Source organism: Oncorhynchus gorbuscha, linkage group LG09 (genome assembly GCF_021184085.1).
Source record: "Oncorhynchus gorbuscha isolate QuinsamMale2020 ecotype Even-year linkage group LG09, OgorEven_v1.0, whole genome shotgun sequence".
NCBI classification, from domain to species: Eukaryota; Metazoa; Chordata; class Actinopteri; order Salmoniformes; family Salmonidae; genus Oncorhynchus; species Oncorhynchus gorbuscha.
In genome coordinates this window covers 10708996-10720970 of record NC_060181.1, presented here as the reverse complement: position 1 = coordinate 10720970, position 11975 = coordinate 10708996, and the positions used below count along the sequence as shown (strand labels likewise).

General features: G+C 43.2%; 1 protein-coding gene across 1 annotated transcript; it reads right to left on the bottom strand.

Moving 5' to 3' along the window:
* Positions 1–2538: 2538 nt before the first annotated feature.
* On the bottom strand, positions 2539–11735 carry LOC124042676 (cholecystokinin-like). The gene is made up of 4 exons (XM_046360759.1): positions 11628–11735; positions 8201–8321; positions 7738–7893; positions 2539–3220 (listed from the first exon to the last, which is right to left on the bottom strand). Exons 2-4 carry the CDS (start codon positions 8319–8321, stop codon positions 3084–3086), a joined length of 414 nt encoding a protein of 137 aa, XP_046216715.1. The 5' UTR covers positions 11628–11735; the 3' UTR covers positions 2539–3083.
* Positions 11736–11975: the final 240 nt, after the last annotated feature.

Below are 11975 nucleotides of genomic sequence, written 5' to 3'. Positions count from 1 at the left end.
TGAATGTGTCTTTACCTATTCTAAACCATGTGAAGGGATGGTGTGATTAATGGGGAACCAGTTACTAGTTTCCACAATGTTTGTGTGCCAGTCACTCCCTCCTTTGGCCTTGGGGGATGTGTGTGGTAGTGTCTGGAGTTGACAATTTGATTTATGCCATTGGTCGAGTTGCTGTTTTTGTGCTAGGAGTAACAGGAACAAGATAGGAACCTCGTCTTAGGGGCCAAACTGAATGATAATTTAAAGTGAATGCTATCTGGCTACGGGATACTCCTTTCTCATTTATAAAGTCTCACTTTGTGAACTGTTCCTAATATTGGTGGTTTGTTATGTCGATGGCCTTAATAATTAAATAAATTATAGTAATTGGTTAATTGAGAGAACTGAAAAGCAGCCGGACTGTGGTTCTAGAGGAGTAGAGCTGTGTATTCTACCAACTTGATGTGCTATAATGGGCCACTGTTCACTATTTTAATTTCTAGTGTAAAGTCTTGAGGTTATACCACGAGTACATTATATGGTTGACGCGTGTGTAAGTTGTTATCTGTGTGTCCATACTTTTATGTGTGTGTGTGTGTATCTTTGGGAACTTTTGTTGAAATACTGTACATTCTCAACTTTTATTGATCAGGTTTGGGAACTTCTTTCCCATTGAAATACTGAGAACTATAAATCTCTTTCCATCACCTGACCAGGTATTGATCCAGGTTTATCTCACTGAGAACTATAAATCTCTTTCCATTGACCAGGTATTGATCCAGGTTTGTCTCACTGAGAACTATAAATCTCTTTCCCATCCACACCTGACCAGGTATTGATCCAGGTTTGTCTCACTGAGAACTATAAATCTCTTTCCCATCCACACCTGACCAGGTATTGATCCAGGTTTATCTCACTGAGAACTATAAATCTCTTTCCATCCACACCTGACCAGGTATTGATCCAGGTTTGTCTCACTGAGAACTATAAATCTCTTTCCATCCACACCTGACCAGGTATTGATCCAGGTTTGTCTCACTGAGAACTATAAATCTCTTTCCCATCCACACCTGACCAGGTATTGATCCAGGTTTGTCTCACTGAGAACTATAAATCTCTTTCCCATCCACACCTGACCAGGTATTTCCAGGTTTATCCACTGAGAACTATAAATCTTTTCCATCACTGACCAGAACAGGTTTATAAATCTCTTTCCATCCACACCTGACCTTTTTATATTCCATACAATTCCCTCCAAAACCACAAACAGACCAAAAGCCAGGACAGAAAAGCAGAACATTAAATAGGCTTTCTGCTAAATGTGGCAGAGGTACAGTGGCAGGAAAAGGTATGTGAACCCTTTGGAAATACCTGGATTTCTGCATAAATTGGTCATAACATTTGATCTGATCTTCATCTAAGTCACAACAATAGACAAACACAGTCTGCTTAAACTAATAACACACAGCCAATTATACGTTTATGTCTTTATTGAACACACTGTGTAAACATTCACAGTGCAGGGTGGGAAAAGTATGTGAACCCTTGGATTTAATAACTGGTTGACCCTCCTTTGACCCTCCGTTTTCAGTAGTGGCGTATCAGACCTGCACAACGGTCAGGAGGAATTTTGGACCATTCCTCTTTACAAAACTGTTTCAGTTCAGCAATATTCTTGGGGTGTCTGGTGTGAACTGCTGTCTTGAGGACATACCACAGCATCTCAATGGGGTTGAGGTCAGGACTGACTGGGCCACTCCAGAAGGTCAGGACTCTGACTGAGCCACTCCAGAAGGTCAGGACTGACTGGGCCACTCCAGAAGGTCAGGACTCTGACTGGGCCACTCCAGAAGGTCAGGACTCTGACTGGGCCACTCCAGAAGGTGCATTTTCTTCTGTTGAAGCCATTCTGTTGTTGATTTACTTTTATGTTTTGGGTTGTTGTCCTGTTGCATCACCCAACTTCTGTTGAGCGTCGATTGGCGGACAGACAGCTTTACATTCTCCTGCAAAATGTCTTGATAAACTTGGGAATTAATTTTTCCGTCGATGATAGCAAGCTGTCCAGGCCCTGAGGTAGCAAAGCAGTCCCAAACCATGATGACCATACTTTACAGTTGGGATGAGGGTTTGATGTTGGTGTGCTGTGCCTATTTGTTCTCCACACATAGTGTTGTGTGTTCCTTCCAAACAACTCAACTTTAGTTTCATCTGTCCACAGAATATGTTGCCAGTAGCGCTGTGGAACATCAAGTTGCACTTTAGCGAACTTCAGACGTGCAGCAATGTTTTTTTTGGACAGCAGTGGCTTCTTCTGCTTCTCCCTCCCACCAACACCATTCTTGTTTAGTGTTTTACATATCATAGACTCTTCAACAGAGATGTTAGCATGTTCCAGAAATGTCTGTAAATCTTTAGCTGACACTCTAGGATTCTTCTTAGCTTCGTTGAGCATTCTGCGCTGTGCTCTCGTAGTCATCTTTGCAGGATGACCACTCCTAAGGAGAATAGCAACAGTGCTGAACTTTCTCCATTTATAGACCATGTCTTACCGTGGACTGATGAACATCAAGGCTTTTAGAGATACTTTTATAACACTTTACAGCTTTATGCAAGTCAACAATTCTTAATATTAGGTCTTCTGAGATCTCTTTTGTTCGAGGCTTGGTTCACATCAGGCAATGATCCTTGTGAATAGGGCAGGGCAGTTCTAACCAAATTCTCCAATCTCGTCTCATTGATTGGACTCCAGGTTAGCTGACTCCTGACTCCAATTAGCTTTAGGAGAAGTCATTAGTCTAGGGGTTCACGTACTTTTCCCAACCTACGCTGGGAAAGTTTAAATTATGTATTCAATATAGACAAGAAAAATACAATTATTTGCGTGTTATTTAGTTTAAGCACGCTGTGTCAGATCAAATTTGATGACCAATTTATGCAGAAATCCAGGTCATTCCAAGAGGTTCACATACTTTTTCTTGTCACTGTAGATGCTGTATATTGCATCATATGGTGTTTACAAAGAAATGTACATCAAATACAGAATAAATACACTCATGACGAGACAGTGACTTGTTCTTTTCTTGTGGAGAGGGACTACTTTTCTACGAGGAGTGCTCCTTTTCTTCTGCGCTGCGGCGGCCAAAGTCCATCCACCCGGTGTAGTCTCGGTTTTTTATCAGGTGGTTAGCACTGAGACCGCTGGCTCTGCTCTTCACTGTTGAGTTCCCACTGATGTAACCTGGAGGGAGGAGCAAGGGAGGGGGGGGAGGAGGAGGGAGGAGCAAGGGAGGGAGGGAGGAGCAAGGGAGGGAGGAGGGAGGAGCAAGGGAGGGGGGAGGGAGGAGAGCGAAAGAAGGAGAGCTATAACACCATTTAAAAAAAATATTTTACTGGTGTGATGGTAATATAGGACGAGGATGACACTGGTAACATCTGACTGGTGGTTTGACTGGCGTGTGATGGTAATATCCATGGTGTTAGTGTCACTGTGGAGCTTTTATCACTCCCCTCACTACCTCACACACACTCTCTCACACACACACACACTGTCAGTGTAGGAGGTGTAACTGTCAAGCATGTTACATCTAGTCCTCTCACATGCTCCCTTTGAGCCAAGGCACTTCACAGATCTCAGAATGATCTCTCTCTCTCTGTGTGTGTGTGTGTGCGCGGTGCGTGCGTGTGTGTGTGTGTGTGTGTCAGAGGCCAGTGTTCTAAGCCCAACCCTCCATCTGGTTATAGAATTAATAACAGCTTTTACTAATGAGGTTCAGAGGCACAATTACACCGCTCCATCTCTCTCTCTCTCTCCATCTCTCTCTCCCTCCATCTCTTCCTCTCTCTCTCTCTCTCTCTCTCTCTCTCTCTCTCTCCTCCATCTCTTCTCTCTCTCTCTCCATCTCTCTCTCCCTCCATCTCTTCCTCTTCTCTCTCTCTCTCTCTCTCTCTCTCTCCATATCTCTCTCTCTCCATCTCTCTCTCTCTCTCTCTCCATCTCTTTCTCCCTCCATCTCTTCCTCTCTCTCTCTCTCTCTCTCTCTCTCTCTCTCTCTCTCTCTCTCTCTCTCTCCTCCATCTCTTCCATCTCTCTCCATCTCTTCCTCTCTCTCTCTCTCTCTCTCTCTCTCTCTCTCTCCATATCTCTCTCTCTCCATCTCTCTCTCTCTCTCTCTCCATCTCTTTCTCCCTCTCTCCCTCTCCATCTCTCCCTCTCTCCATCTCTCCCTCTCCCTCTCTCCATCTCTTCCTCTCTCTCTCCCTCTCTCTCTATCTCTCCCTCCATCTCTTTCAATGACCCGTCTTTATCTCTCCATCTCTCTTTTTTTCTGGCTTGCTTATCTCTCTCTCTCTCTTTTGTGCTCCATTTTTTTATCTGACCTTTCACCCTCTTCACCATGTTTCTGTCTAATTTACATAGTAGAGGTATGTACGTGATAACAGACTATATGTATAGCTTGTGATGATTTCATGGTAAAAAAAAGTATAAACAGGAACTTTTTAAACATTAAAGTTGGAATCTCTGGCTTGTTGAGTTTGAGACTTGAACTCAGCACATCAATATTTATCTCACATGGACTTAGAACCATGGAGAGCTCGAGAGTAACGGCACCTCTTATCGAACACAGCTCTAATCGTAACTTCAGTAAGGTATAATTAAGTTATTGCCAGCTACTTTTTGTATTCCAATTCAAGAACATGCTATCTGAGAGCACCATAACATGCTATCTGAGAGCACCATAACATGCTATCTGAGAGCACCAGAACATGCTATCTGAGAGCACCATAACATGCTATCTGAGAGCACCATAACATGCTATCTGAGAGCACCATAACATGCTATCTGAGAGCACCAGAACATGCTATCTGAGAGCACCATAACATGCTATCTGAGAGCACCATAACATGCTATCTGAGAGCATAACCTATCTGAGAGCACCAGAACATGCTATCTGAGAGCACCATAACATGCTATCTGAGAGCACCAGAACATGCTATCTGAGAGCACCATAACATGCTATCTGAGAGCACCATAACACTATCAGCACCATAACATGCTATCTGAGAGCACCATAACATCTGAGAGCACCATAACATGCTATCTGAGAGCACCATAACATGCTATCTGAGAGCACCATAACATGCTATCTGAGAGAGCACCATAACATGCTATCTGAGAGCACCATAACATGAGCACCATAACATGCTATCTGAGAGCACCATAACATGCTATCTGAGAGCACCATAACATGCTATCTGAGAGCACCAGAACATGCTATCTGAGAGCACCAGAACATGCTATCTGAGAGCACCATAACATGCTATCTGAGAGCACCATAACATGCTATCTGAGAGCACCATAACATGCTATCTGAGAGCACCATAACATGCAGAACATGCTATCTGAACATGCTATCTGAGAGCACCATAACATGCTATCTGAGAGCACCATAACATGCTATCTGAGAGCACCATAACATGCTATCTGAGAGCACCATAACATGCTATCTGAGAGCACCATAACATGCTATCTGAGAGCACCAGAACATGCTATCTGAGAGCACCAGAACATGCTATCTGAGAGCACCATAACATGCTATCTGAGAGCACCATAACATGCTATCTGAGAGCACCAGAACATCTGAGAGCACCATAACATGCTATCTGAGAGCACCATAACATGCTATCTGAGAGCACCATAACATGCTATCTGAGAGCACCATAACATGCTATCTGAGAGCACCATAACATGCTATCTATAACATGCTAGAGCACCAGAACATGCTATCTGAGAGCACCATAACACCAGTGCACCATAACATGCTATCTGAGAGCACCATAACATGCTATCTGAGAGCACCATAACATGCTATCTGAGAGCACCATAACATGCTATCTGAGAGCACCATAACATGCTATCTGAGAGCAGAACCTATCTAACATGCTATCTGAGAGCACCATAACATGCTATCTGAGAGCATCTGAGAGCACCATAACATGCTATCTGAGAGCACCATAACATGCTATCTGAGAGCACCAGAACATGCTATCTGAGAGCACCAGAACATGCTATCTGAGAGCACCATAACATGCTATCTGAGAGCACCATAACATGCTATCTGAGAGCACCATAACATGCTATCTGAGAGCACCATAACATGCTATCTGAGAGCACCATAACATGCTATCTGAGAGCACCAGAACATGCTATCTAACATGCTATCTGAGAGCACCATAACATGCTATCTGAGAGCACCATAACATGCTATCTGAGAGCACCATAACATGCTATCTGAGAGCACCATAACATGCTATCTGAGAGCACCATAACATGCTATCTGAGAGCACCATAACATGCTATCTGAGAGCACCATAACATGCTATCTGAGAGCACCATAACATGCTATCTGAGAGCAAGATCATCTCTAAACGGTTAACATTTTAGTCTTGCTGTCGGCACAGTCTGTCTTCAGTAGCCCCTTGCTACTGTCTGTCTGTTCTCTGTCTGTTCTCTGTCTGTTCTCTGTCTGTTCTCTCTGTATGTGTGTCTATAGAGATACTATCACTGACAAAGCAGATACATTTAAGAAGATAGAAGGACAGACCCGAAAATATATACCTGCTCACACATGTACAAACTACAGGTTTCTTTTCACAAACACCAGCCATCTGGATCAACAACTCACTCTCACTGTCATAGCAACCAGAGAAAGAGAGGTTCTAAAGGGACTTCAACTCACTGTCATAGCAACCAGAGAAAGAGAGGTTCTAAAGGGACTTCAACTCACTGTCATAGCAACCAGAGAAAGAGAGGTTCTAAAGGGACTTCAACTCACTGTCATAGCAACCAGAGAAAGAGAGGTTCTAAAGGGACTTCAACTCACTGTCATAGCAACCAGAGAAAGAGAGACAGGTTCTAAAGGAACTTCAACTCACTCTCACTGTCATAGCAACCAGAGAAAGAGAGGTTCTAAAGGGACTTCAACTCACTGTCATAGCAACCAGAGAAAGAGAGACAGGTTCTAAAGGAACTTCAACTCACTCTCACTGTCATAGCAACCAGAGAAATAGAGACAGGTTCTAAAGGAACTTCAACTCACTCTCACTGTCATAGCAACCAGAGAAATAGAGACAGGTTCTAAAGGGACTTCAACTCACTCTCGCTGTCATAGCAACCAGAGAAATAGAGACAGGTTCTAAAGGGACTTCAACTCACTCTCGCTGTCATAGCAACCAGAGAAATAGAGACAGGTTCTAAAGGGACTTCAACTCACTCTCGCTGTCTTAGCAACCAGAGAAATAGAGACAGGTTCTAAAGGGACTTCAACTCACTCTCGCTGTCATAGCAACCAGAGAAATAGAGACAGGTTCTAAAGGGACTTCAACTCACTCTCACTGTCTTAGCAACCAGAGAAATAGAGACAGGTTCTAAAGGGACTTCAACTCACTCTCGCTGTCATAGCAACCAGAGAAATAGAGACAGGTTCTAAAGGGACTTCAGAAAATGTTCACTTGAAGAGAACAATGTGAGCTCTTTCATCTCTCTACACACACACTCACACACTCTCACTCACACTCTCGTCTTAGGTCTCTCTTTATGTAGTGTTGTGTTGTCTCTCTTGTCATGATGTGTGTTTTGTCCTATATTTTTATAGGACAAAATTGTATTATTAATATTTTTATTTTGAATCCCAGCCCCGTCCCCGCAGGAGGCCTTTTGGTTGGCCGTAATTTTTATTACATTTTTTAAAAACTCACCTTTCTGTGAGGAGATGAGTCTAGCCAACAGTTCACTGAGCTTGGCTCTGGAGTTTCTGCCTTCTCCCATATATGGGTTGGTATTGACCAAAGGAGAGGAGTGAGTATGTCTGAGGTATGGCTCGGAGAGGAAGTGGGCTTTGGTTTCGAGACGTGCTATGAAAGGAAATACAAACCACCTTGTTAGCATTTGTCTTGGGTTGTTTTGACGGAACTAAATGACATAAAGAAAGAATGATAATATCATGAATTAAACCTTTTATTGCTATAGCGTCTTTCTAGAGCACATGATTTGCCATTAAAAAAAAGCGTAAACATTCATATCATCACGGTACCAGTTTCAACGAAAACGTATCCATTGTTTTTTATGTACCGGGAAAGACAAGTCAAGCGCCGCTCAGGTGTTTTAACGTCGATAGAAATGTATTCAACATCCGGATGTGGCACCTCTCCCTGTTCTTACCTTCAGAGGGAGGGGGCAGGGCAGGGCTGCCCTCTTGGAGGGGGGGAGAGAAGTGGGCGCGTCCTGAACAGCTAGTGCACAGGACCACCAGCAGAACACACATACACAACCCTGCAGTCATCTAGGGGAGAGAGTGGAAGAGAGAGCGGGGAAGAGAAAGAGGGAGGGGGAGCGAGAAGGGAAGAGGGGAGAATTGCAAGATAAAGGTGGAAATGATTAAACTGCTTCTTTCTACTTTTTTTTCTCTTTTCTTTCTCTCTCCTTTCTTTCTCTCTCCTCTCTTTCTCTCTCTTTCTTTCTCTCTCCCTTTCTCCCTCTCTCTCTCTCCCTCTCTTTCTCTCTCCCTCTCTTTCTCTCTTCTCTTTCTCTCTCCTTTCTTTCTCTCTCCCTCTCTTTCTCTCTCCCTCTCTTTCTCTCTCCCTCTCTTCTCTCTCCCTCTCTTTCTCTCCTTTTCTTTCTCCCTCTTCTCTCTCCTCTCTTTCTCTCTCTTTCTTTCTCTCTCCTTTCTCTTTCTCTCTCTTTTCTTTCTCTCTCCTTTCTCCCTCTCTTTCTCTTTCTCCCTCTCTTTCTCTCTCTTTTCTTTCTCTCTCTTTCCTCTCTTTTCTTTCTCTCTCCTTTCTTTCTTTCTTTCTCTCTCCTTTCTCCCTCTCTTTCTCTCTCTTTTCTTTCTCTCTCTTTCTTTCTCTCTCCCTCTCTTTTCTCTCTTTTCTTTCTCTTCCCTCTCTTTCTCTCTCCTTTCTCCCTCTCTTTCTCTCTCCCTCTCTCTCTCTCCTTTCTTTCTTTCTCCCTCTCTTTCTCTCTCCCTTTCTTTCTCTCTCCCTCTCTTTCTCTCTCTTTTCTTTCTCTCTCCTTTCTCCCTCTCTTTCTCTCTCTCTCTCCTTTCTCTCTCTTTTCTTTCTCTCTCCCTCTCCTTCTCTCTCCTTTCTCTCTCTTTTCTTTCTCTCTCCTTTCTCCCTCTCTTTCTCTCTCCCTCTCTTTCTCTCTCCTTTCTTTCTTTCTCCTCTCTCTTTCTCTCTCCTTTCTTTCACTCTCTCTCTTTCTCTCTCTTTTCTTTCTCTCTCCTTTCTCCCTCTCTTTCTCTCTCTCTCTCCTTTCTCTCTCTTTTCTTTCTCTCTTCTCCTTCTCTCTCCTTTCTCTCTCTTTTCTTTCTCTCTCCCTCTCCTCTTTCTCTCTCTCTCTTTTCTCTCTTTTCTCTCCCTCTCTTTCTCTCTCCTTTCTCCCTCTCTTTCTCTCTCTCTCCTCTCTCTCCTTTCTCTCTTTTCTTTCTCTCTCCTTTCTCTTTCTCCCTCTTCTCTCCTTTCTCTCTCCTTTCTTTCTCTCTCCCTCTCCTTCTCTCTCCTTTCTCTCTCTTTTCTTTCTCTTTCCTTTCTCTCTCCTTTCTCCCTCTCTTTCTCTCTCCCTCTCCTTCTCTCTCTTTTCTTTCTCTCTCCCTCTCCTTCTCTCTCCTTTCTCTCTCTTTTCTTTCTCTTTCCTTTCTCTCTCCCTCTCCTTCTCTCTCCCTCTCCTTTCTCTCTCTTTTCTTTCTCTTTCCTTTCTCTCTCCTCTTCTCTCCTCTTTCTCTCTCTTTCTCTCTCTTTCTCTCTCTCCTTCTCTCTCTTTCTTTCTCTCCTTTCTCCTCTTCACTCTCCCTCTCTTTCTCTCTCTTTTCTTTCTCTCTCCTTTCTCCCTCTCTTTCACTCTCCCTCTCTTTCTCTCTCTTTTCTTTCTCTCTCCTTACTCCCTCTCTTTCTCTCTCCCTCTCCTTCTCTCTCCTTTCTCTCTCTTTTCTTTCTCTCTCCCTCTCCTTCTCTCTCCTTTCTCTCTCTTTTCTTTCTCTTTCCTTTCTCTCTCCTTTCTCCCTCTCTTTCTCTCTCCCTCTCCTTCTCTCTCCTTTCTCTCTCCTTTCTCCCTCTCTTTCTCTCTCCCTCTCCTTCTCTCTCCTTTCTCCCTCTCCTTCTCTCTCCTTTCTCCCTCTCTTTCTCTCTCCCTCTCCTTCTCTCTCCTTTCTCCCTCTCCTTCTCTCTCTTTTCTCCCTCTCCTTCTCTCTCCTCTCTCCCTCTCCTTCTCTCTCCTTTCTCCCTCTCTTTCTCTCTCCCTCTCCTTTCTCCCTCTCCTTCTCTCTCTTTTCTTTCTCTCTCCCTCTCTTTCTCTCTCCCTCTCCTTTCTCCCTCTCCTTCTCTCTCTTTTCTCTCCCTCTCCTTCTCTCTCCTTTCTCCCTCTCCTTCTCTCTCCTTTCTCCCTCTCTTTCTCTCTCCCTCTCCTTCTCTCTCCTTTCTCCCTCTCTTTCTCTCTCCTCTCTCCCTCTCCTTCTCTCTCCTCCCACATCCTACAGTAACACGATGATGTGGTTGGATGTTCCACTCAAACCAAACCACATTGGTTTCAGTGCTGCTCCATTAAAAACCAAGCTACATTACAACTCCATTAAAAACCAAGCTACATTACAACGCAACTGATTTACTGAAAGTATATCCCACAGAGGCATTAGTGATGTAATATTGTTATTGACTGTTCTGGAGGCACTTAGTTGCAATTGTCCCTCCCTTCCTCTTCACGGCTACTTTAACACATCCAGTAAAATGATTAATGAATTACCAAACTTCTTTTCCAGATAAATACTCAAAATAAAATGAGCTACTCAAGAATAGATGAGACACTAAAGTTGATCTATGTAAAATTGACTTATTTTTACCATAAAAGATCAAATGAAACAAAGGTAAGTAATGTTGTGATTTCTGTGAAGAGGTCTATGTGGAAGATCGGTGAGATCGCCGGCAGCTGGTACAATCAATAAAGCTGCACTTCAGCCGATCATTCACACTTCAACAGATCAATCATTATAGACACGGCAGTCCAAGTTACATCAATTATCTACACACTTCAACAGATCAATCATTATAGACACGGCAGTCCAAGTTACATCAATTATCTACACACTTCAACAGATCAATCATTATAGACACGGCAGTCCAAGTTACATCAATTATCTACACACTTCAACAGATCAATCATTATAGACACGGCAGTCCAAGTTACATCAATTATCTACACACTTCAACAGATCAATCATTATAGACACGGCAGTCCAAGTTACATCAATTATCTACACACTTCAACAGATCAATCATTATAGACACGGCAGTCCAAGTTACATCAATTATATTCACACTTCAACAGATCAATCATTATAGACACGGCAGTCCAAGTTACATCAGTTATCTACTTGATAAAACTCAACTTAACAAGAAAATATTGCATTTGGATTAATTAAAAAGTATATATATATATATTAAAAGATTGTTCTCCAAAGTTCTTGTTCTCGTACCTGACTCAAGAACTACTATTTACATACAATTTGGTAATTAATTTGTTCTTAATTACATTTACGAATAAGAAAAAATGAGAAAAACAATCAGAGAGAGAGAGAGAGAATAAGTACTGTTCTTACCTTCAGTAAAGAGATGGAGACAGAGAGAGAGTGTTGGAGGAGTGTGTGTGAGAAAGGGATGGAGGAACTTCTACGCTCAGAGAGACACCCCTTATATACACCCCTGCTCTCCACACTGTGTGTGTGTGTTTTGTGTAAGCTTTTACCTCAATGATGACGCAGTTTGTGTGTGTGCGCGCATGTGTGTGCGCGCATGTGCGTGCGTGCGTGTGGGTGTGTGTGCGTGCGTGGGGGTGTGTGTGTGTGAGCTTGGTGATGCCCATTAGAACCTCTAGGGGTATTATTTATATGACCAGACCAGAGAACCTCCTGGACTGCAATCAGTTGTACATAACTGGTTCTACTGCT